Raw genomic sequence first — 26,547 nt, 5'->3', positions numbered from 1 at the left:
AAAAGACAGCTTTTTTTTTTTTTTTTTTAAAGGAGATATTCAGCTTGCTGCAATTAAAAAAATAGTGAAAAGAAAAAAGGGTTGGCTTGTGATGTCCCCAAAATCTGCTAAGATGCGGTGTGACACATAGCAGAAACATGTTGGAATGTCTGTAAGGCCAATTACCACATAGAGAGAGGGAGGTGGGGAGAGATCACAAAAGAGAAAACATCAAAGGACATCACAAGGTCTACGCAGGACATAAAAATGGTCCTATGTGGAAATTTTTAGCCATAAGATAAAAGCAGGTTTAATGAGTACCTGGCAACTGTTGCCCTTCCACTCAGGTAATCACTGATGGAACTGGCAGACAGACGTGGGAGGTAAAACACATTAACCCACCCACCCACCCTCACTTCTGTGAAGGCTCATGGTTCTGGATCCTGTGTTATCCTCCAAAGATGGTAGCCTTTTGTTGAAGTCAGTGAACTCCGAGGAGAAAGATCTGAGTCGTCCTAGAAATCTGCATGACCAAAATTGCAGAAAGAAAACTATGGTACAGAATCCTGAGAGCTTTAATGTTAAGTGCCTAGTCCTCATGTTGCAGAGGCTTCTAATGGAGTTTCTGGCTGCCAGAGAGAAATAAAGGGCCTGTTGGGTTTGGTGACTGCACACAAGTGTGAAAATGGCTGCTGGGCAGTGTTTAGCAACAATGACAAAGGGGATTAAAAAATAGCTATTAATGCCAAAACAGAGAGAGGGACTTGGGCAAGTCACAAGCAAAATAGTCTTAAGCAGCCATTTGAACATTTTAGAAGAAGCTAAGAATGTCCTTTGATTAAGAGTTCCCAATGCATTTTGAGAAAAATACACTGGTGCAGCCACTTTATTTTTGGTTTGGAACAGTATTTAGCATCCTGAAATTTTAGATCTTTATGTTTTTAGGCCTTTCCAGCCAATGCCTGGTGAAATCTCATAATTTAGGGGGGAGGGGAGAGGAAAAATAGAATTTTCAGTGGTCACACAATAGGGATTCATTGTCTGACAGTGCTTTGCTCTTCCCCATAACCAGCAAACACAGAATAATTAGGCAAAACAAATATGAAAGGTTGGTAGCTGGTAGGGAATGATGGGGGTTGCAGTTCAATAGACCAGGTTAAGGAAGGCTGGCATAGGAGAGTGAAAAGGCTTGCATAAATTATTTATAAGAGAATTTTGGACCTTCTTTTAATTAAAGCTCCAAAGCACCAACAGCTCTCATGTTAATCATTCATCCACATCTCATCCAATGTACCAAGAGGCAACTGTCATACTGCCCATGATAAAAGAACTGGACCAAAGAATTCCAATCCTGAAGATGAAATTCCAAAACCAAAAAAATGACATTTGGAGATTCAGATCTTTCCCTCACAAGAACCCAAATACCTTTGCAATAATCCACATGTGGGTTTTTCTCCCCATGCCATCCATATTTGGGGTCCTAAACCCAGAGTGAGGTTCTAGACAGACTTTGCCAAGAACCACTTGCCCAGCTAAGGGAGTCCGCAAAATTGCGCCGGCAAGGAGATTTTGGTCTCTTGGGTACATCCTTCTTGTCTGTCTTCCCAAGAGCTTTGTTAGTGAGGAGAAAAATAATTTTGGATGGTGTAGGGCAGCCTTCTCCAACCGGGTGCCCAGGCAGCATGATGGACTGCAACTCAGTCGATGCTCTGACTTGGATTCCTGCATTAAGCAGGGGGCTGGACTCGATGGCCTTGTAGGCCCCTTCCAACCCTACTATACTATGATTCCCATCACTCCTAGCTGGTAGGGAATGATGGGGGTTGCAGTTCAATAGCCCAGGTTAAGGAAGGCTGGTGTAGGAGAGTGAAAAGGCTTGGCTGGAGCACCTGGGCTTTGCTCTTCCACATCACTGACTGATGTTACACAGCACTATCATTTTCCAAGGATGCCTGGGCTCTTGCAGAACCCAGATACCCTGCTGTGTTTTCTTCCAGGCCTCCGAAGTGCAGAGGAAAAGTAAGGATTAGAACATAGAATCATAGAATAGTAGGGTTGGAAGGAGCCTACAAGGCCATCAAGTCCAACCCCCTGCTCAATGCTCATGTCGTTGTTTTTTTACTTGACCCTCTGGATTGAAAGTCGATCTGGTTTGTCCCCTCACCCTTGGAAGCAGGTTGGACTCATCCCCCACTTTAGTGGATGTGTTTTCACATACATCCCAGAACTTGCATTCCAATACCACAGCACCCTGGCCCTCCAGTTTTCCCCAAACTATGTGGAATGTAACACACAGGGAAGATCTCTTTCTTCCCTGGGACCTTATCAAGATTGCAGAGCCTTACATTCAGACTCTGGATACATCTAACAAAGTTTCCCTTTGATCTAAAAATATAATATTGGTGTATTAAGAAGTCATCCATCTTTAGACCGCTTCAGACACTATGCAAAACCAATCAAGCACCCCATAGAGTTCTATGGCATAAGAACTCCCAGTCTGCCTTGTGAGACAGCATGAGTGCAGTATGAAATGACTTTAAAAGTGTACTTTTTAAGTACACTGTTCTTCTGTGCCCACCAGTTTCTCAGATTTGTCCTGTACCCATAATCCCTCAAAAAGATTTGTTGGCCATCATAAGCATAAGAGAGCACTCACTTGGGCCAACTGGACTGTGGCAATTGCTGGATGATGAGGAAATCAAGAAAGAAAGTGCCGGCCACTATAGAGAAGAAAGGGCCAGACCAACTGTAGAGTTTGTGCTTAAGCTTCCCTACCTTGTTACCAAGGAGATGAAAGACAAAAGGACAACTCTGTAGCCATTCTAAAGCAGAGGTCTTTGTTGACATAAAAATGGGGCCAGAGGGCAGGGAAAGATCCTGTTATGTTCTCTAGTATGTCATGTGGGAGACTGAAACTGTCCTGCTCTTTACAGCCTCTTTTCAGTTTTGGCTAATACTCCCTGGCTTCCTGTAGCTGAGAGAGGTACTCATCCTCGGGGGGGTTGTCAGCACACTGCTGCCCATTATTGGGAGGTCGTACAGCATGGTACCTGCTCCAGTCCCCCTTGCAGAGGATCCACGGCAGCATGTCCACCTTGTAGTGCAACTCGGGAGAAAACTCAGTGCTGATGAGGTTGGGCGCTCCAGCCCCCTTGCCTCGTGTAATCAGCTTGGTGTTCTCATCGTAGCAGCAGTGCTGCGCAGCCAGTGTGGTGCTGTCCAGGGAGAGCATGGAACGTAGGCAGAAATGGGCAGTGGGCTTGTAGATGTCCAGCCGCTCCTTGGGGCCGCTGGCATCCCGCCAGCGGAAGTTCTTGCCTTGCTGCTCATCTCGCAGGTTGACAGCACTATAAACAGCTTCTAGGGGGTAGGAACAGGGGCAGCTGGGCAGGTCTGATAACACTTTGCTTAGGTATTTGTTGAGGAACTCACTCTTGCAGTTTAGCCATTTCTCACAGCTGTCCACATCTGGGGAAAGAGATGGGGACACAACCAAACCTGCAATAAGTCATTAGCAGTTTGTTTTGGCCAGTACTGGCAAAATTCTAAGGCAGTGAGCAGTCCTTTTTCAGAGCCCTCAAACCAGAGACTCTTTAAATCAGCCTTCCTCAACCAAGTGCTATCCAGATGTCTTTGACTACTGCTCCCATCATACCCAGCCAGCATGATGGGAATTGTAGTCCAAAATAGTGATGGGTAAATACTGATGGCAGTGCGAATACAGAACTGGAGCAAAGGAAGGGAAAGCAGAGACTATTTCAAGACTATTCTGAATTCTGCAGTCAATACCAAATGACGTATTTTTCTGTGTTAGTGTGCAATCACAAAATGCATACATATTCCTGTTGGTAGGGTGCCAAGTAATTCCATGGTATAGCACTTAGGCCTGGATGAATTTGTCAGTGGTGCTTTCTCTCCATTTCTCACTTTCCCTTCCTGTTTCTGCATCAGTTTGCAAATTTTTTAATACGAAGTCCACTAAAAAAAACACATTTTTGTGCATTTCTCCTAATATACACATTTTTGTAAGACACTTTGCCTAATACATGCATTTTTCCAAGCAATTTACCTAATATAATGCATTTTAGTGCTACTTTTACTAATATATGCCTTTTTGTACACACTTTCTCCAAATACATGCATTTTTGTATGCATTTTTATGCATTGTAAAAGTCAGAGCAGTGAGAATACTGAAGGATAACTACATTGGTTCAGGAAGTATGAATTAGGTAGGTTTGCATTAAAATGCGAAGTGAACAAATTTCTCCACCATCCCTAATAGCAATGCCAAGTCCTGTTAACCTAAGAACGAGGACTTTACTGACCTGCGTTTAGGATCTCTGTGGCATTCTCAGCTTCAAATGGTGTCTCTTCAGTGGCAAGAGGCAACTCGCCATTTGCTCCTTGTAAAAAACACAGAAGCAAAAAGGATCAGGGTGAACATCCTAATAGATGACATGTTCCATCTGCTTATTTAACTTATATGCAGAGTACACCATGAGAAACGCTGGGTTGGATGAATCACAGGTTGGAATTAAGATTGCCGGGAGAATTATCAACAACGTCCAATATGCAGACGATACCACCCTAATGGCAGAAAGCGAAGAGGATCTAAAGAGCCTCTTGTTGAGGGTGAAAGAGGAGAGTGCAAAAGCTGGTTGGAAACTCAACATTTAAAAAAACTAAGATAATGGCATCTGGCCCCATCACTTCCTGGCATATAGAAGGGGAAGAAATGGAAGCTGTGACAGATTTTATTTTCTTGGGCTCCAAGATCACCACAGATGGTGACTGTAGCCATGAAATTACAAGACGCTTGCTCCTTGGGAGGAAAGCTATGGCCAACCTAGACAGCATAGTAAGAAGCAGAGACATCACCTTGCCGACAAAGGTCCGTCTAATCAAAGCTATGGTTTTCCCAGTAGTAATGTATGGCTGTGAGAGCTGGACTATAAGGAAGGCTGAGCGCTGAAGAAGTGATGCTTTCGAACTGTGGTGCTGGAGAAGACTCTTACGAGTCCCCTGGACTGCAAGGAGGTCAAATCAGTCCATCCTAAAGGAAATCAACCCTGAGTGCTCCTTGGAAGGACAGATGCTGAAGCTGAAGCTCAAATATTTTGGTCACCTAATGCGAAGAGAAAACTCTCTGGAAAAGACCCTGATGCTGGGAAAGACTGAAGACAAAAGGAGAAGGGGACGGCAGAGGATGAGATGGCTAGATAGCATCACGGATGCAATGAATATGAACTTGAGCACGCTCCGGGAGAGAGCGCAGGACAGGAAGGCCTGGCGTGCTATGGTCCATGGGGTCACGAAGAGTCGGACACGACTGAACGACTGAACAACAAGGGAAACAGAAAATGTGCTTTAGTGTCAGACCCCTGTATATATTTCCTATCCCTATCACCCAAACCACAATCTGACTCCACACACAGAGGACCCAGAAACTTGCTTTTGACCTGCAAAGTGACTTTCAGTTCATGGTCTTGATATATCAAATCTATCAAGCTGCTGAGAAAAGAAACAATGGAGATGATCACCAGGATTAAAAGGTCTGTGGATTTACTGAAAGCCATCAACACAACCACCACACTGAACTTGTTCCACATGGAAAGGGATGTTGTTGTTCAGTCGTTCAGTCATGTCCGACTCTTTGTGACCCCATGGACCATAGCATGCCAGGCCTTCCTGTCCTCTGCTCTCTCCTGGAGTGTGCTCACGTTCCAAAAACTTCTTCATTTGCTTCTGCTATGCAATTACAAGAGTGTTTGCCATTTGTCCAAGTAATAGCCAAATAAGAGGCATGAGAAGCGAATGGGTATTCTCAGCATCTGGGATGCAGGGATGGAGGTAGCCTTTGGCCAAAGATTAATTTTCCCTCCTATGGGCATCTCATCCAAGTATTCTCAGCAGGTGTGAAAAGGGATCTTCTCAAAAATCAAGAAGTTTCCCACTTTCCAGCTGAGAAAGCAGCTCAGTGAGGAGCAGCACACAATCTGATACTGAACTGGTAGCTTTGAACTGTTCAAGCAGCCTTCCCCAACCCAGTGTGCTCTGGATGTTCTGGACTTCAACTCCTATCAGCCCCAGCCAGCATGGTCAATAGTCAGGAATGCTAGGAGTTCTGGAGGGCGCCAGGCTGGGGAAGGCTGCAGAGAAGATACAGCCCAGAAAACAGGGCAGGAGTGGAAGAAGAAACGTTCCGTACCAGGGCAACGGTGCAGGTCACAGGTTCTCGACTCTGTGGCAGTGCATGCATAGCCACAAGACCTGGTTCTCTTCTGGTTGCCACTGCCACATGTTACACTGCAGGGTGACCAAGAGCTCCACTCCTCTTCGTCTTCGTAGTCTGGAGAGGGCAAGAGAAAGACAACACACACCAAGGTTCTCCAAAGCCTAGGTAAGCATGAAGGTTGAAGTCCTGTATTTTTCTCTTTCCATCCTCCAGTAGTCTAGATCACTCTCCTCCAAACCTATACTGCACAACCAGAAACTCAGAGAAAGAAATTAGTGGGGGCCACCTCATATGGTATTTCTGGCTGCATCTGTGCATCTACAGCAAAAAAAAAAAGGATATGCTCGTGACACCTGTGCTCTTTCTCTCCGCACAGGGAGATAATATCAAATGAAGCAGCCCTTACCCACCAATTGCACAGATGGCCTTAAACCCAGTGTGGATTCTTGAATATGTGCACATGAGAGAAAGAACCAATACAGAAGGATGCTAATGGGGTTGGGTGGCATGCCGGTGGGATTTCAACAGTGTATACCCCAAAATTCCCCTTGCTGGATCAATTATATTAGCTGGTTCTGGGATTCTCAGCCTAACTAGAGAGGGGGGAAAACAGGAGATCAGGAGATCCTGAGCTTGCTCTACTGAAAAGAGTTAATCTCCCTTGTCTCTTAGTGGGCCACTCAGCTTTGCAGACATACCAAGAAAGAAAGACTCACCGTAATTATACTTCTCTTTGAAGATCCAGTTCTTCTGATTGGGCCGCCTCTGATTCCAGTCACCTCCCACTCCACTCAGCACTGTTTCCTCCTCCTCATACTCTGAAGTATAGTCTTCCTCTTCCTCCTTCTCCACCTCTTTGCCCCTGCTCCTTATGTCCAAGTTGTCATCTTCATCACCCTTCTCTACAGGGTCTGTGTACTCCCAGAAAAGTGGCCAGAAGAGGTCTTTATGGGACAGCCACTCAGAAGATGTCAGAGACCAGTCATTGCTAGTCTCTTTCAGCAGGTCCATCTCCATCTCAGCCTGAGGATCATCCACTACCTCAATGGTCACCTGGAAGCCAAGGCAAGAGATAAGATGGTTTCAGGAGCACTAGCATTAAAGCACAGCCCCCTTTAAGAGCAATGGCACAGCTTCCCTTCAAGAACCTCTTCTGCACCTTCTCTGTTAAGTCAGTGCTGACCAAGATATTCACTCTTATATCTCTCCTTACCTTGCTTTCTCAATTTCCGGCTATTCTCCATGGCTGCCCATTTTCTCTCCAATTGTGTTTGTTCTCAAACCCTGCTTCCACACCTGCCATTCTGCTTAAGTGCAACTATTAAACCACTAAGGTAATGAATGAAAGCTGTTCTCAAAAGTCAGGAAGTGCACAACCATTATATAGCCAACAGTCTATTACCATTTTTTCAGGGCAAATTGAGGTGAGTGTCGCTCCCCAAGTATAAGATTAACTAATAACCACATCATACGCATGTATGTTCACTCAGTGACCCCGTTCTCACAATCAGCAGGCAGTGAACATGCCACGGTGGCTAGTTAACTATGCTGCACGCATGCTGGGGAGATCTGCATAATTACCCTTGGCAGCACGTCTTGTCATATTGTGTGAACACAGCCAGGCTGGCTTGTTGCCATGGGTAACAAGCCACCCAGAACCCTACAATGGCCCATGGCTTGTTAACAGCCATTGTGGCTTGTTAACTGCCTGCCGTTCATGTGAACCCGGTCAGTAAGTCTCACTGAGTTCTATAGAGCCCACTCCAAACTAAGTGTGCATTGGACTGCAGCATGAAGCAGCGAATAAGTTATAATTTCAGGGCAGCTCCTGGAACCATTGCAGAACATATTCAACAAGACCCAGAAGCAGCCCTTACTGCAAAGGCGGAGCATGGATGCAGAAAGCCAGCTTTCCCATTGCAAGATGGGACCGTCAGGGGCTTGGTTCCTATAATAAATATATAGGCACCATAGCTAATCCTGATGAACCACAGCCAATCCTGATGAGCCATTGATGCTGCTGGCTTGGGATGATGTGCATTATAATCTAGTACATCTGGAGGGGGCCAGGTTGGAGAAGGCTGATATAGTTGCAGAGAGCTTCAGCTATTGGGTGGTATAGAAATGAAATGAATAAATATTATTGTGGCGATCACAGTACATTGGACTGCCACCCAGTTTCATGTGGATCTCTTGAGTGGGAGTCAAGGAAAAGGCCACTTTAGCACATGCTGGGAAAATTGGTCACCTGAATCCCCAACATTTGGTCACAGCATTTGTTGTAAAAGACATTTGAGCTGAGTGAAACAGATGAGGCCAGACAGAAAAGTGAAATGAGTGGGGTCCTTCTGCCATGCAATTCTGAATATGAAGTCCTCCTTTACACATAATTCATCATCCAACCTCATTCATTTTCCAACCAGCCTTATTCACAAGGGCAGGAAGCAACAGAGCAGCAATGTATCATAGAGCAACCAGGAGTGCCCTGGCGGCCTCTTTCAGTCTACTCCAATAGCCAACTCAAGACACAGACAAAAGGATTCTTTTCAAGGCTTTAATCCTTTTACAACTTAATGACACTTTCAGATAATAATCACCAGCGACTAAACAATGAACAGCAGAGTAGCCTATGCTCCAGGTTAGGCAGTTGGTCCCCGTTTGAAGGAGAATCACTTACAGACCCTGAACTTATGGGCTAGGGAGAGTTCCTCCCTCTTTCCCTTGGGTCCATGGGATGCGACCATGCTTGCACGCCAAACGGGTGCTACACCTCCTTTCTGCGCTCTCCATCGCTCGTTGCTCCCTGCGTCTGCACCGAGCGTCTAGCAAGCCCCCCCCTGCACTCTCTCACTGCCAGGGTCACTATCTATCTCAGGAATGCTGGCAGGAGGAATCTCTGCCAGTTGCTGTGCCTGTGAGGGAGGAGCTGGCTCCTCTCCCACGGATTGCTGATCCCCCTCAGAATCAGAACTGCTCAGGGGTTCTATGGGCTCAGTTTCCACCCTGACATCATCCCTGCTCCCATGAGGCCTCCCCTCATGCCCCTCCCCTGGGGCCCTGGGTTTGTGGGGGTACAGCTGGTGGAAGTGCCTCAGCAGTAGCGGAGCATGCACATTTTCAGCGGGTTCCCAGGAGTGCTCATCTGGCCCGTACCCCTTCCAGACCACTAGATATTGCAGGCGGCCATGAGAACAGTGGGAGTCCAGAATCTCCATGACCTCAAACTCCTCCTCCCCCTCCACCAGCACTGGCGGTGGGGGGGAGCCGACCGAGCGATGAGGGTCGCCAGAAACCAGGGGGGACAGCAAGGAGCGATGAAAAACAGGATGGATCTTCATGGAGGGGGGGAGAGCCAGCCGAAAAGCAACAGAGCTAATCTGGGCCATAATCTGGAAAGGCCCCATGTGGCGAGGCGCAAGCTTCCTTGCGGGCAAGTGAGAGGGGAGGTATTGGGTGGACAACCAAACCCAGTCCCCCAGTTGTAGAGACGGACCCGGCTGGCACCGTCGGTCTGCAAAGGCCTTGTAGGCTGTCTTGGCTTGCTTGAGGGAGTTCCGTAATGGGTGGTGTACCACTTGCAACTCCTTTAAAAAGTCATGGGCCGCCGGCACTGAAGAGGGAGCTAGAGTGGACGGGAAAGCCTTGGGGTGGTAACCAAAATTGGCAAAAAATGGAGTTTGGCGGGTGGAAGCTTGGCAGGCATTGTTATAAGCAAATTCTGTGAGAGGCAGCAAGGAAAACCAGTCATCTTGCTGGTAATTGACATAGCAGCGCAAATATTGCTCCAGAGTCGCATTGGTGTGCTCGGTCTGACCATCCGTCTGTGGATGGTGGGCAGAGGAAAGACGGAGCATCACATGGAGAAGCCCAAGTAGCTCCCTCCAGAAATGGGAAGTGAATTGAGCCCCCCTATCTGAAATGAGACCCTTGGGCCATCCGTGGAGCCGGAAAACATGCACCAAAAAAAGCTCTGCCATCTCCCCGGCTATGGGCAACCCCGAGCAGGGGATGAAATGGGCCATCTTAGAAAACAAATCCACCACTAGAATGGTGGTCTTACCGTGTGAGGGAGGCAAGTCAGTGATGAAGCCAAGGAAGAGCAGTTTCCAAGGTCCTGAGGGAGTAGGCAGGGGGTGAAGCAAGCCTGTGGGCTTGCCTGAAGGGGCCTTCGCCCGCTGGCAGGTTGGGCAGGAGGCGACATAGGTCTTGACATCCCGACACACATGAGGCCACCAAAAATCCCGCGTCACTCCGTGCAGGGTCTTGGTGATGCCAAAATGCCCAGCAGTGGGGGATTCATGGCACTGATGGAGGACCTTCTCGCGGAGGAGTCTAGAAGGCACATTGACCCAGCCGGAATGGTAAAGCAGGCCACCTCACAAAGAGAAGGGGGTAGAGTGGGGGGGCATAGGCTAGCCCCAATTCCTCCACTGTTGTGTGGACAAAAGCATCCTGAGCCTGTGCCGAGTGAAGGAGCTCCTCCCAAGAATGAGGTACCGCAGCTGCCGCCAGGCTCTGGGGGGGAAGAATCAGAGGGGGGGGGGATTTCCCTCACCCCCTGGCTAGAGGTCCGGCTTACAAGAAAGAGCATCTGCTTGTAGGTTGTTGGAGGCCTTCACATGGCAAATCTTAAGGTGGAACCAGTGAAAAAAAAGCGACCACCTAATCTGCTGCTAGTTTAAGGCATGGGCTGTCTGAAGATGTTCCAGGTTGCGATGATCGGTTCTAACTTCGACTGGGTGCTGTGCCCCCTCCAGCAGATGACACCAGGTCTCCAAAGCAGACTTGATGGCCAAGAGTTCCTTCTCCCAGATGGTATAATTCCTCTCAGACATGTTCAGCTTCCTGGAGTGGTAGGCGCAGGGTTGCAACCTGCCGCCCGCCCGATCTGGCTGAAAAAGCACCGCCCCCACTGCAAAGTCAGAGGCATCAGTTTGCACTACAAAAGGCTTCCTCGGGTCGGGATGTAACAGGATCGGCTCAGAACTAAAAAGCTTCTTAAGTTCCTCGGAAGCCTGTTGGGCAGATGCCGTCCAATGAAAAGGAGATTTCCTGCCCTTAAGGAGGTCCATGAGAAGAGATGTCAGCCGAGCAAAGCTGGGCAGGAACTTTCTGTAAAAATTAGCAAACCCCAGAAAACGTTGCAAGTCCTTCTTGGTGGATGAAGCCTGCCAGGAGAGGACAGCCTGGACCTTTGCAGGATCCATCCTGATACCGTCAGCTGAGATAATGTAGCCGAGATAGCCCAAAGAGTTTAGGTCAAGCGCACATTTCTCCAGCTTGGCATACAGATGGTGCTCACGGAGGTGCTGGAGGACGACGGAGACATGGTGCTGATGGGCGTGGAGGTCCTCAGAAAATATAAGTAAATCATCGAGATACACAATGAGGAAAGTGTCCAAATAGTCCCGGAAGATGGCATTCATAAAACACGAAAACGTGGGGGGGGAGCGCAGGCGAGTCCAAATGGCATCACTAGGTATTCATACGCTCCGTACTGGGTGCTAAAACAGGTCTTCCGCTCATCCCCCTCCCGGATGCGAATCAGATTGTAAGCGCCACGCAGGTCCAACTTTGTGAAAATATTGGCTTGCCCCAGGCGCTCCAGCATCTCGGGTATGAAGGGGAGGGGGTACTTGTCGGGGATCGAGACCGAATTCAACGCTCTGTAATAGTGCACTGGGCGGATTTCTCCCGATTTCTTGGTCACAAAGATGGTAGAGGCGCAGGCGGGGGAGGAGGAGGGGCGAATGAAGCCACGTCTGAGGTTTGTGTCCAAAAAGTCCCGCAGAGCTCGAAGTTCCAGCTCCGACATTGAATAGATCTGGCCAGCGGGGATGGTCACCCCAGGAATGAGGTTAATGGCACAGTCAAAAGGGCAGTGGGGGGGGGGAGCTGGTCGGCCTCCTTCTTGTCGAAAACATCCCGAAAAGCCGCATACTTCTCTGGGAGGATCACGGTAGCTGAAGAACTGCCAGAAGCAGATGAGGAGGGGGAGGAAAGGGTTAAGGCCTGGACTGGGACTGGCGCCTCGATCGGGAGGCAATGCTCCCGGCAGTAGGGAGACGCAAACTCCACCTGCTGAAGCCCCCAAGAAATCTGAGGATCATGCTTAGAGAGCCAGGAAACACCCAGCACGATTGGGTATTGGGGAACCTTGGCCAAGTGAAACTGAATCTGCTCAACGTGGGACTGGGCGTGCAGAGTGAGCGGAGCTGTAATCAGGGTCACCGTGCCCGAAGAAAGGGGACACCCATTGATGGTCTCCACTGCCAAGGGGGCAGGGAGGGGCAGGGTGGGAATCTTGTGGAAGAGGGTGAACGTTTTGTCCATGAAACTGGTCGTAGCCCCAGAGTCCGCTAAAGCTAGGGCCTCCACCCCACCCCACTGGGAGGAGCGGAGGTGAACATGCAATAGCAAATGGGAGGGTGGGAAGGGTTGCAGAAGTCACCCATCTGGAGTGGAACTGACCCCCACACTGGAGACCCCAAAAGGCTTGGGGGGCAGCCTAGTCAGGCCTGGGGATTAGGAGGAGGAGGAAGGAGAGGAGGGGGAGGCAGTGGGGCTGCGGATCTAGCGTGGCAGGTTTTGGCGAAATGCCCCAGCTTTCCACACTGAAAGCATCGGCGCTCCACCGCTCTAGTTCCTCTGGCGGCAGTGGGGCTCCGGTAGCTCCCAGCTGCATCGGGTCTCCTCCGCCCCCACTGCAGGGGCAGGGGGTGGGGGAGGGGGCAGGAAACGTGGGAGAATGGGAGGAGGGAAATCTCAGCCCCCGGCGCCCTGCCGGGTCTGCCGGCGCCCCTCCAGCCGACTATCTATCTGGAGGCAGGTCTGGATGAGGTCCTCCAAAGTAAGCAAGCTAGGCGTGCGCGCCAACTCATCCAAGATCTCGTCGTTCAAACTGTCCAAAAACTGAGCCACCAGCGCGGCATCATTCCACTGTAAATCCTGCATCAGCAAGCGAAAAGTTGCCGCGTAGCTGGAAACTGAGTCCTTGCCCTGCCTGAGGCGGCGAATCTCCCAAGAAGCCGTCTGCGTGCGCAGGGGGTCACCAGAAAAAACGGGCCTTCGCTGTCATGAAACCTTGATCATCCCCGAGCAGGGGGTCATTAGCGAGAAGAAGTCCCGAAGCCCATTTAGCTGCCTTGCCTGAAAGTAGGTTAATGATGAAGCCCACACAAACCTGTTCTGTCAGGAAATCCTCAGGTTGTAGGCGTATGTACAGCTCCGATTGGGCCCAGAAAATCTGAAAAAGTCCTTTCTCACCAGAAAACTTCTCTGGCAAAGCCACCGGGCACTTGCAGCGGGGGGGAATCGGAGGTGGTGGGGGTTGAACCGCAGCTTGCAGATTCTGTATGGCAGTCGTCAGTTGAGCCACTTGATCATGGAGAACCTGGTTCTCTTGCGCCAGAGCTTGCACCGCCGGGTCCCTGGCAACCTCCATCGGCAGTAGGAGAAGAGAGAGGAAAAAAAAGAGGAACGGGGAACAAGTTGTCAGGAGCGCCCTAGCGGCCTCTTTCAGTGTACTCCAATAGCCAACTCAAGACACAGACAAAGGATTCTTTTCAAGGCTTTAATCCTTTTACAACTTAATGACCCTTTCAGATAATAATCACCAGCAACTAAGCAATGAACAGCAGAGTAGCCTATGCTCTGGGTTAGGCAGTTGGTCCCCGTTTGAAGGAGAATCACTTGCAGACCCTGAACTTATGGGCTAGGGAGAGTTCTTCCCTCTTTCCCTTGGGTCCACGGGACACGACCGTTGCTTGTGCGCCAAACGGGTGCTACGCCTCCTTTTGGCACCCTCCATCTGTCGCCGCTCCCTGCGTCTGCGTCGAGCATCTAGTAAGCCCCCCTCCCGCACTCTCTCACTGCCAGGGTCACTATCTATCTCAGGAATGCTGGCAGGAGGAATCCCTGCCAGCTGCTGTGCCTGTGAGGGATGAGCAGGCTCCTCTCCCACGGATTGCTGTTCCTCCTCAGAATCAGAACTGCTCAGGGGTTCTATGGGCTCAGTTTCCACCCTGATAATCCCCAAGGTACTAGTCACTGCTAACCTGCTACTGTTGGCTCATTACTAGTGACAGCACAGTTTGAAGGGGGGAGGTGCCAGGAGACAACCACCTCTTGTCTGATCTTCCCTCCTCATCCAAGCCTGACCTGAATGCCTTGGTTCTCATTAGTGATTGGCTAGGGTTAAGGAATGGACTTGAGCACGCTCCAGGAGAGAGCGCAGGACAGGAAGGCCTGGCGTGCTATGGTCCACGGGGTCACGAAGAGTCGGACACGACTGAACGACTGAACAACAAAAGGGTTAAAGACTGGAGGCGGGTCAGCCACATGGAACTGAATCCAGGCAAAGACTGAGGGGAGGATTGTAAGCAGAGCACTGAGATGCATCAGGAAGTACATCCACCATTGCTGGGTCCTAAAGCCTCCCTTGGCCAATCGGAGCTGCTAGCTTGGGGCGATACTTGCTCCATTGCTTGGTTATAAAAGGGAACATAGATATAGTGGGCATAATGGAAACCTGGTGGCATGGAAACCTGGTAGTGCGGAGAGAACAGTGGTCACTCTATAGCAGGGATGTTGAACCTCTTTCAGCCGAATTCCATTTTAAAGAAGCTCTTGGGGGCCACATTCCAGTGGTTGATGAGGCCAAAGGCAAAAGGAGTAGATGAAAAAATACCCCCAAGACCAGCATACTTTAGCTTAAAGCTCTTTCTGCTTGTAACTAAGCCTTAGGAGAGCCATTTCGGCCTTTTAGAATGGGGATAAAACTGCACGAGGGAGAGAGGGAGAGAGCCGATGCGGCAGCTCTGATTGCAGACCAGGGTATGCTGCTGCTTCTACATTTAAATTTATTTAGAGAGCAATCCTATTGCCCCCTAGACAGTGTCTGGGGGGCCATAAGATTCTTTGATTTCCTGGCTATGAGGTCAGAGATAGGGTTCTGACCCGGGAGCCAGGAAACCACGCTCCCCACCCCTCCCCCACCCTCTCGTAGCCGGTGCAGAGAGGACCATGCCAGCTACCTCTCCATGCTTGGAAAACAATGCGTGGAGAGAGGGGAAAGGGGGCGTTCCTGGAGATGAGGAGACCAGGGCGGCTGCAGTATGCTGTTTCCTATGGCCCCAGCCTCCTTCCCTCCCCCTCCAAGGTGCTGTTGCTAGAGAAATGCAGGGTGGCTGGAACATGAAGCCTCTGCTCTCCTCCCACCTACATCGGATACTCAGCAGCCTCTGCACTCAGAGGCTGCCGACTATCTGAATAGGATTGCACCCATAGTTATTTATGGGGATGGGGGGCCCCTTACAGTAAAGATCATTTCCTTCCCTCTCCGCAAATTATTTTTTAAAATTAATTTCCCCCTTTGTGGTGTGTGGGCATGCCTAATTTATTTATTTTGAAATCCTTTCCCCCCCTTGATTGCTTCTTGACTTGATTCTAATGATTGCAAACCACATTCTGGTCTCTTTACTTTCTATTTCTGCTCCATTTTCATATCCTCCACCTACCACCCCTAACCACCTCTTTCTGCATGTATTTCTCCTCCTTGTTTTGGTTCTGCTTTCTGTCCTTCTATCTTGACTTTGCTCTGTTTTCATGTCCCCCCCCATTCTGCATGCATTTCTCCTCCTTGCCTTGATTCTACTTTCTTTCCTTCTATCTTTGCTCCATTTTCACATCCTCTTCCCACCCACCCTCTTTCTGGATGCATCCTTTGCCTTGCCTCAGCAGATGGGAGCATCAACCAGACAGAAATATTTTAAGCCTTGAGTTGGCTTCTGGAGTTTGTAATTTTTTTAAAGTCTTGGGATGATCGGGGGGGGGGGAGAGAGTATATTTAATGATTGGGATGATGTCTGGGGTCTGCAATTTTTTTTAAGGCTTTGGGTAGTGTCTGGGGTTTGTAATTTACTTTTTTAAGGCTTGAGTGGTGTCTAGTTTTTGTCAGGATTTTTATTTGTAAGGCTTGAAGTGGCATGTCTCAATTTTCATTTCCTGTGCAAAGGTTTGCAGCAAAATGTGGCGAGTGTTGTATGGGTTTATTCATTCATTCATTCATTCATTCATTCCTTTATTACATTTCTATACCACCCAACAGCCAAAGCTCCCTGGGTGGTTCATAACAATTAAAATCACAAAATACAGCAAAAATGGGTTGCTGGGGTGTGGCCAACAATTCCACCTCTGCTGACTCCTTGACTCTGCCCCACCCTCTGCCCTACCACTCTCAGTGGGCACCAGCCTCCACTGGACTAAACATCTGCAAAGGCCTTGTCTCATCTAGAAATAGAGAAGCAACTTAAAGAGTTGGTCCGCATGTTGCAAACAACCCATGGTTTGTTAAACGTGGCTTATTGACAACGAAGTGGGAGTGAGTGAATGTGCTGGCTCCCCATCACCAGACTGCTCCCGCTGAGTTAACAACCCAGGAACGCTCCATCCCCAATTGTTTATTGTGACATCTGAACCTGGAATTGGAGGTTGTTGGAGCAGGTTACAACCCAGACTTTTAACTCACTCCAACAACCTCCAATTCTGGGTTTGGATGTCACGATAAACAAGTTGTTTATCTCAGTGGGAGCAGCTGCTTGGTCACCAGCACAGTTGTTCCCACTCATTCACAGCTACCCAGGGTAGTTGTTTACTTAAACCCTGGGTAGCCATGCCATGCGAACCGGGCCAAAAAGTCATCCACCACTGGTACCTCATTCCTTTTTAGTTAAGCTCCACCACATACATCAAACCCCTTTCCCTGCTTTTTTGCCACAGCTGTGGCACTCACAATTCTTTCTACGACTGTAGGGGATCTGTGAGGTGATCATTCTGGGAATAAAAATATTAAGAAATTTAAAATAAACAGGGCAAATACTAGAAGTTTTAGCTTCCATAAAATGAGCAGTGACGGGAAGGTTATAACTTCTTTTTCCTTGATCATAATTCTAAAAGCTCAATAAAAGAAAGCATTTTTTTTAAAGGCCAAGCAAATATCCCATTACGTTATCTGTATGGATATCTCCTCAAATGAATGAAAAATTCCATCACATAAAGATCTATAGTAATATAACAGACTTTTACCGCAAGTACGAAAATTGCTCAAGACTGCAAGTCATTTCATCCTACTTTTGTGGTATCAGCCAATATGGGACCTTAATCTAATGGAAAGTTGACTCATCAGATACACTTATTTAGAAGTTTGGCCAAGCCAGACATTTTTACATAAAAACTGGCATCCTTTTGTTTCTTTCGTAAATGGAGAACCTTCTATTTGACATTTTCTGTTGCAACACAAATCGTTGTGGATTAACCTTAACATGATGCAGACTGATTGATGTTTTGTGAAAATGCAGTATAACAGGATGTTCTGAAGCTTATACAGTTGATAACCTTTGTAGGTTTTTTAAAACTCTAAAACCTCTCTTTTTTATTGTTATTCTTGTACTTTTCAATAAAAACATTTAGAAAGAAAACAAAAGAATGGCCAACAGCTGACCAAGTAGGGACACCTCTTTCAGACTGTTGACATACCACAAATGGTTTACATTGGCACATAGGAACATAGGAAGCTGCCTTATACTGGGTCAGACCCTTGGGTTCATCTACCCCAGTGCTGTTGACACTGTCTGGCAGTGGCTCTCCAGGGTTTCAGGCAGGAATATTTCCAACTCTACCTGGAGATGCCTGGGATGGAACCTTCTGCAGGCAAAACATGTGCTCTACCATTGACCTACGTCCCCTCCCCCAGATACAACACATTTAGTAGCCTGGGCTAGTAATTTTGATGGACTTAATTACCAGGCGGAGCTAGACCACTGTCATGCCCCCAACACAGGGCAGCAGTTGGCCACTGTGAAGACATCATGCCAATGTTCTCTTTAACCTTCTCAGCACAATTCAGGTTTCTGGCTTTAGCAGGTAAAGCCTTAAACCACTTGGGTCCTGCATGTCTGTTCCGCCTTCCCTTTGTCTCACTATAATGGCTATGCCATGCCTAGGCCCAGGCCAGGAGGTGTCCCCCTCTGGTGATGATTCTGAGGCTGACGACGCCAGGAGATCCCCCTCCTCGATGCCATTATTCCTGTAGGCACCCGTCCCACCTCTGAAGAAGCCACACCAGCCCTTTGGCAAAAGCGGTCCTTGAGACACCTGTGGACAGGCTCCTGCTAAATTTACCTCACCCATGGAGTCAGCGGTGGCGGCGGCAGCTGAGCGGCTTCAGCAGCAGGAAACCTGGAGAACTGGGTTAACTGTTTGCAGCTGAGTCTGGGCAGGGCTCTGAAGACCAGGCTACATAAGTCTTCATTTCCAGTCTATCCAGTGCTGGAACAACACAGGTCCTATGCTCTGTGAACCCCAGCTGCACTTCTTATGATTTTGACTCCCAGCTTTGCCTTGGTCCTGAGACCATGCTTGTCCCTTGGCTTTCTCCTTCGTATTTGAACCTGGCTTTGCTCAACAGCACAGCCATGGGCCAAGCTCAGGCAGGACAAGCTAGGGCTGACCTAGAGTGCTTTGTGGACTTTGCTGTTTGTGCATCAAACCCATGTGACATCGAAACATACAGAGAGGCACTTTTGGTGGCTATTCCACAATTATCGAGTTTGCTCTTCCTTCCCCCATCCCTCCTCCAGCAGCTTAAGCCAAGACCAGCTACCCAATAACATAGGAAGCTTTAAAATTAACAGGGGATTCTACCTCTTTTGATTTGTTTGTTCCTCGTCTAATAAAAGCAACCCTAAAAATCCACAGACTTACCTGTATGTTTGGATTCTGGGCGCTCAGGTCTACATTGGCTAATCCTGGCAGATTCTGTAAGTCCAGCACAAAGGGTGCGCTCTCCTCCTGGAGTGTGCCACCAGGCTGGAGTGCGGCCAACTGGTTCCTGGCAGCATGTTGCAATGGCCAACGGCGTTTCTGTCGGCGTGGCATGGCCCGTCCGTTTCGCCTCAGGTTCCGTACCTTGTTAGATGGTGGCATCTCCTCTTCTTTGATCGAAGCAATGTCAGATGAAGTGGCGATCTGGCAATGAAAGACAGCAATGGAAGCATCAGCACCACTCTTACTGTCTTCTGAAGGCCTAGACCTCCCGGCTTCCCTTGCATCCTCACATTAGGGGCAAGATACAACAGGCACTAGATATGTCAGCAGCCTGCCCCATCACCTTAAGAAGATGTTCCCAGGCCACAGCACTATCCAATGCAGCCTTCCCCAACCTGGTACCCTCCAGATGTGTTGGGTGTACAACTCCCATCATTCCTGGCCAACATGGCCATGATGGGAGTTGCAGTCCAACACATCTGGATGGCACCAGATTGAGGAAAGCTGACCTGATATATCAAATGCAAACATACAAACATACACAGTCCTATATGTTGAGCTTAGCAACTCACTGCTCACTTCTGCAAATTACAATGACGCAGCAGGTGCAGTTAGGCAATTTTGTGCTCTGTCTTAATGATCTTAAGAGCCCCACCCCCATCCTTTTAAGCTGGTAAATACGTATTAATTCACTGCAAAGAGTGGTAAGCCCCTCCTGCTGCATTTGGGGTCCCTTCCTGCCCATTCTGTGGCATAGAGCCCTGAATGTCTGCCCCAATGGCACCACTGCAGTGCTGGCCCATCTAACCTGGTTTTGTTGCTCCATGGATCACTGCCTTGTTGTGGCGAAGGGGCTTGCGTAACTCAATGAAGCCATAAGCTATGCCGTGCAGGGCCACCCAAGACGGACAGGTCATGGCAGAGAGTTCTGACAAAATGTGGTCCACTGGAGAAGGAAATGGCAACCCACTCCAGTATTCTTGCCAAGAAAACCCCATGGAACGTATCACAAGGCTAAAAGATATGACGCCGGAAGATGAGCCCCTCAGGTCGGAAGGTGTCCAATATGCTACTGGGGAAGAGCAGAGGATATTTCCAAGTAGCGCCAGAAAGAGTGAAGCGGCTGGGCCAAACCCGAAAGGACACTCAGCTGTGGATGTGTCTGGCGGTGAAAAGAAAGTCCGATGCTGTAAAGAACAATATTGTTTAGGAACCTGAAATGTAAGGTCAGTGAATCAAGGTAAGCTGTAGGTGGTCAAACATGAGATGGCAAGATTGAACATTGACATCTTGAGAATCAGTGAACTCAAATGGACAGGCATGGGCAAATTTAATTCAGGTGACTATCATATCTACTATTGTGGGCAAGAATCCCTTAGAAGAAACGGAGTAGCACTCATAGTCAACAAAAGGGTGGGAAAAGCAGTACTGGGGTACAATCTTAAAAATGATAGAATGATCTCAGTACGAATCCAAGGCAAACCATTCAACATCACAGTAATTCAAGTCTATGCTCCAACCACTGAGGCCGAAGAAGCTGAGGTTGATCGGTTCTATGAAGACCTACAACACCTTCTAGAACTAACACCAAAAAAAGATGTCCTCTTCATCATAGGGGATTGGAATGCTAAAGTAGGAAGTCAAGTAATCACCGGGATAACAGGCAGGCATGGCCTTGGTGTACAAAATGAAGCAGGACAAAAGCTAATAGAGTTTTGCCAAGAGAACATGCTGATCATAGCAAATACTCTTTTCCAACAGCACAAGAGGCGACTCTACACATGGACGTCACCAGATGGTCAATATCGAAATCAGATTGATTATGTCCTTTGCAGCCAAAGATGGAGAAGCTCCATACAGTCAGTCAAAACAAGACCTGGAGCTGACTGTGGCTCAGATCATGAGCTGCTTCTTGCAAAATTTCGGCTTCAATTGAAGAACGTCGGGAAAACCACTAAACCGTTCAGGTATGACCTAAATCATATCCCTGATGAATATACAGTGGAGGTGAGGAATAGATTTCAGGGATTAGACCTGATAGACAGAGTGCCTGAGGAACTATGGACGGAGGTCCGTAACATTGTTCAGGAGGCAGCAACTCAATCCATCCCAAAGAAAAAGAAATGCAAGAAAGCCAAGTGGCTGTCTGATGAGGCTTTACAAGTAGCTCACGAAAGAAGGGAAGCGAAAAGCAAGGGAGAAAGGGGAAGATATACCCAACTGAATGCAGAGTTCCAGAGAATAGCAAGGAGAGACAAGAAGGCCTTCTTAAATGAACAATGCAAAGAAATCGAGGAAAACAACAGAATGGGAAAGACTAGAGATCTCTTCAAGAAAATTGGAGATCTCAGGGGAACGTTTTGTGCAAAGACGGGCATGATCAAGGACAAAGAAGGCAGGGACCTAACAGAAGCAGATGAGATTAAGAAGAGGTGGAAAGAATACACAGAAGAACTATACAGGAAAGATCTGAATGTCCCTGATAGCCATGATAGTGCGGTCACTGAACTTGAGCCGGACATCCTAGAGAGTGAAGTCAAGTGGGCCTTAGGAAGCATTAGTAACAACAAAGCTAGCGGAGATGACAGTATTCCAGCCGAGCTATTTAAAATCCTAAAAGATGATGCTGTTAAAGTGCTGCATTCAATATGCCAACAAATCTGGAACACTCAACAGTGGCCGCAAGACTGGAAAAGGTCAGTTTACATTCCAATTCCAAAGAAGGGCAACGCCAAAGAGTGTTCAAACTACCGCACAATTGCGCTCATTTCACATGCCAGCAAGGTGATGCTCAAAATCCTACAAGCTAGGCTTCAGCAGTATGCGAACCGAGAACTACCGGAAGTACAAGCTGGGTTTCGAAGAGGCAGAGGAACTAGAGATCAAATCGCCAACATTCGCTGCATCATGGAGAAAGCAAGAGAATTCCAGAAAAACGTCTATTTCTGCTTCATTGACTACGCTAAAGCCTTTGATTGTGTGGATCACAACAAACTGTGGCAAATTCTGAAAGTGATGGGAGTACCAGACCACCTTACCTGTCTCCTGAGAAACCTGTACGAGGGTCAAGAAGCAACAGTCAGAACCAGACATGGAACAACCGATTGGTTCAAAATTGGGAAAGGAGTACGACAAGGCTGCATATTGTCACCCTGCTTATTTAACTGATATGCAGAGTACATCATGAGAAATGCCGGGTTGGATGAATCAGAGGTCGGAATTAAGATTGCTGGGAGAATTATCAACAACCTCCGATATGCAGACGATACCACCCTAATGGCAGAAAGCGAAGAGGATCTCAAGAGCCTCTTGTTGAGGGTGAAAGAGGAGAGTGCAAAAGCTGGTTTGAATCTCAACATTAAAAAAACGAAGATCATGGCATCTGGCCCCATCACTTCCTGGCATATAGAAGGGGAAGAAATGGAAGCAGTGACAGATTTTACTTTATTGGGCTCCAAGATCACCGCAGACGGTGACTGTAGCCATGAAATTAAAAGACGCTTACTCCTTGGGAGGAAAGCTATGGCCAACCTAGACAGCATAGTAAGAAGCAGAGACATCACCTTGCCGACAAAGGTCCGTCTAATCAAAGCTATGGTTTTCCCAGTAGTAATGTATGGCTGTGAGAGCTGGACTATAAGGAAGGCTGAGCGCCGCAGAATTGATGCTTTCGAACTGTGGTGCTGGAGAAGACTCTTACGAGTCCCCTGGACTGCAAGGAGGTCAAATCAGTCCATCCTAAAGGAAATCAACCCTGAGTGCTCATTGGAAGGACAGATAATGAAGCTGAAGCTCCAATATTTTGGCCACCTAATGCGAAGAGAAAACTCCCTGGAAAAGACCCTGATGCTGGGAAAGACTGAAGGCAAAAGGAGAAGGGGACGGCAGAGGATGAGATGGCTAGATAGCATCACGGATGCAATGAATATGAACTTGAGCACGCTCCGGGAGAGAGCGCAGGACAGGAAGGCCTGGCGTGCTATGGTCCATGGGGTCACGAAGAGTCGGACACGACTGAACGACTGAACAACAACAACAATGGTTCGGACCAGGTTATCCCCAAGTATCCTTCCTCCCAACACTCACGGACTGCCCATTTATACTCAGTTTCTTTGCCACACATGAGCAGGTTAATCATCATTCAATCTGTGTGTCCTAAGGGAAAGCTTCACCACTTAGACCTCGTCCCCAGCGCAAAATCAAAGCCCAAGGGCATGGAACTGCTTTTGCTCGCATTCATCCCTTAATACTTTTGCCTTATTTTCCTTGCTGTCTAAAATGCAGATCAATGGATCCTCAGGGCAAGGACCTGCCTTCTGCTTATTTTATTTATTTATTTATAATATTTATATACCAACTTTCCATTCAAAAGAATCTGCAGGGTAGCTTATCAACAATGTAAAAATAAAACATAACCAGATATACCAGCAGCAATAAAAGAACAAGATCCAACCAATGGTATTAGGACAACTACTTGTCTGCTATCCCAAATGCCATCAGAAAGAACATCTGAACTCCTCAGGAGGGAGTTACAGAATCTAGGTGCCACCATTAAAAAGGCCCTGTCCTGCATAGTTGCCCACTCCATATGAGACAGTGCAAGAATAAGGAACAAGCCCTCCAAACATTATCTATGCAAGTGGAAAGGTTCATAAATTAGGTACTATATCCTATAATTATAAGCAATGGCCCTATAAGCAAACAAGCACCACCCACCCATTCAACTGCTAGGTTCCCACTTTCCCGATTTCACTGTCCTTCAATAAAATGGCACAGGCCAAAGTGGCTGAAAATGTCAGCATGGCAAAGAAATCAGGGTCAGTTAAATTCCTTTATGAATATACTATTTGCACAAGTTGATCCACTCCTTTTCATGTATCCTGGAGCACCACATTCTGAAAAGTGGAAATTGAATGCAGGTGGTGGTTGTGGGTTCCCCCCCAATCCTGATATCATGTATGGAAAAATTCCCCCTCTACTCAGCACTGGTTAGGCCTCATCTGGAGTACTGTGTCCAGTTCTGGACGCCACACTTTAAGAAGGATGCAGACAAACTGGAGAGGGTTCAGAGGAGGGCAACAAAGATGATCAGGGAACTGGAAACAAAGCCCTATGAAGAGAGACTGAAAGAACTGGGCATGTTTAGCCTTGAGAAGAGAAGACTGAGGGGAGATACGATAGCGCTCTTCAAGTACTTGAAAGCTTGTCACAGAGAGGAAGGCCAGGATCTCTTCTCGATCATCCCAGAATGCAGGACATGGAATAATGAGCTCAAGTTCCAGGAAGCCAGATTCCGGCTGAACATCAGGAAAAACTTCCTGACTGTGAGAGCAATACGACAATGGAACCAATTCCCTAGGGAGGTTGTGGGCTCTCCCACACTGGAGGCATTCAGGACGAGGCTGGACAGCCATCTGTCAGGGATGCTCTGACTTGGATTCCTGCATTGAGCAGGGGGTTGGACTCAATGGTCTTGTAGGCCCCTTCCAACCCTGCTATTCTATGATTCTATGATTCAACATGGGAATGGGTGGGAGACAACTTTGCCAATTAAAAAAAATCCTAGCAAGCAGTATAGTCCCTAGAAAAGATTTCCTTATGCTCTAGTGTTTAACTCTTTTCGCTAAGAATAGTCTAACTGTTCCTCAGAGGGCCAGTTCCACAGGCCCATTATGTCTTGCAGCTGAGAGCTATTTCCCAATGCGCAGTCTGGGTTCTCTGGGCTGGTTCCCTGTATGCTACTTCCTTTCACTGCATGAGCCCAGAATGTGGTTGCAGGATTAGGGAAAACAGGGATGCTCCCCTCCCCATATGGGATACTGAGAAGCACTATTACCTGCAATTAGGGCTTGACGGCTTGGGAAGGACTCTTCCCCCTCCATCCCACTTTCATCCTGATCGCTGGAGCACTTCAAAGGCCGCCAGAGCCAGTCCGGTCTCACATGAGCGCACACACAGGGCGTCATCAATGGGTTTACAAGGGCTGCACATCAAAGACCTGTAGCCTGTCTTCCCCTCCCACAGGGAAAGGAAGAGAAAGCAGCAGGAAGGTTGCTGGTCCCTTTGCTGTTTTATTAAGGAGTGGCGCTAGCTGTGGCAAAAGAGCTGCAAGAGCATTCTCCCCCCCCGCCCCCCAATCCCAACCCAAGAGCAGCCTTCACATGCAAGACAGAGGGACGTTTGATTGTTCTAGTCTGTTGAGAACTGGCATAGTCTCTCATACCACCCTCCGACCCCCGCCCCACCTGACAATGAGAGTGTTGAAAAGGGCTGCAAGACTGGCCAGTGCAATGTTCCAGTTCTGATTTAGCTGGTCAGATGCCAAAGAGAGAATCTGTCAGTGCCATCCCCACAGAAGCCATTGTCCAGGGCCAGCCCTACTGTCAGGCAGAGTGAGGTGGCTGCTTCTGCCACTGTTTTCAAGCGTCATGAAAGCGCAGCAAATGGTTCGTTATTCCTTACTTTTGTATTTTTACTGCCAGGGAGGGGAGAGGAGCTTGTAGGATTTTCTGCCTCAGGTGCCAAAATAACTTGACCGGTTTTGGGTACTGTGCACCATTACTTGCAAGGGAGGCACACTATTTACTGTTTGCCTCAGGCAGCAAAATATTTTGGGCTGGTCCTGCCATTCTTCCAATATGTTACATCCATGAGTTTCAAACAAGCTAAATAGGTCTGAAACTAAACAGACATATCAAAATTGGCATTAAAATACATATAAAAATGAAGATGTATGCAGCTCTGCAAACAGATTTACACAGATTACAAGCCCACAAAAATTGTTATTAGCCCGATAGACAAATGCAAGCTGTTTATGACACACCAACAGTCTGAAAAGGGAAAAACAAAACAAAACATACACATACACATGCCTCTCTTCACATTTAAAACACATTCTTGCCTGGTCACCTGAAAACAATTCTTAGCCATTGTATGTAAGTTCGCAAATGGCTATTTGCATGTCTTGTCAAGAGAAGTTATAACTGTTATGAATTTCACCAGCACAAATCTTTTCTATGAAAGCAAAACATTCTTCCTTGTGACCTTCGCTTGCCCATCTCCACCACCCCCAGCTGTCCAAAGGTCTCCTGAGCCATGAAATGACTTCATCCTTTTGCCCTTGCCGCCGCTTATGCCTGGAACTGCCGCTCAGAAAGCCTCCCTTACTTTGTTCAAATCTCACCTTTTCCAGAAGGCCTTTGGAACAAACCCCTACTCTCAATACCCTACTGCTCCCTTCCCCAAACTGGTGCCCTCCAGATCTGTTGGACTCAAACTCCCATCATCCCCAGCTGGTATGGCCAATGGTAGAGATGACAGGAGTTGTAGTCCAAAAGAGCTGGAGACAGTATGTTGGGGGAGGCTATACGTATTTATATAGTGCATTTATATCCCACCTTGCTTCCATCATGGAACTCAAGGTGGATACTGAAACTAAGCCAAATAATGTGTAATTGAAATAATCACATATTCTTCCTCTGTCCACCCCTGCTTCCATTTCCCTCCCC

The 26,547-nt window shown here is 47.9% G+C and overlaps 1 protein-coding gene across 1 annotated transcript in view; it reads right to left on the bottom strand.

Moving 5' to 3' along the window:
• Positions 1-2,795: 2,795 nt before the first annotated feature.
• ISM2 (isthmin 2) overlaps positions 2,796-26,547 on the bottom strand; it is a 65,040-nt gene continuing 41,288 nt past the window's right edge. The window contains exons 2-6 of the mRNA XM_084841432.1: positions 18,977-19,240; positions 6,931-7,267; positions 6,188-6,328; positions 4,305-4,382; positions 2,796-3,447 (exon numbers count right to left, since the gene is read on the bottom strand). Coding sequence (XP_084697558.1) covers positions 2,930-3,447; positions 4,305-4,382; positions 6,188-6,328; positions 6,931-7,267; positions 18,977-19,240 — 1,338 coding nt within the window. The 3' untranslated portion in view covers positions 2,796-2,929. The remainder of the gene's footprint in view (positions 3,448-4,304; positions 4,383-6,187; positions 6,329-6,930; positions 7,268-18,976; positions 19,241-26,547) is intronic.

This window comes from Heloderma suspectum, chromosome 1, assembly GCF_057233095.1.
Source record: "Heloderma suspectum isolate Gila_16-S chromosome 1, 16-S_ref, whole genome shotgun sequence".
Classification (NCBI taxonomy): Eukaryota; Metazoa; Chordata; class Lepidosauria; order Squamata; family Helodermatidae; genus Heloderma; species Heloderma suspectum.
This window is presented reverse-complemented; position numbering and strand designations above follow the sequence as displayed.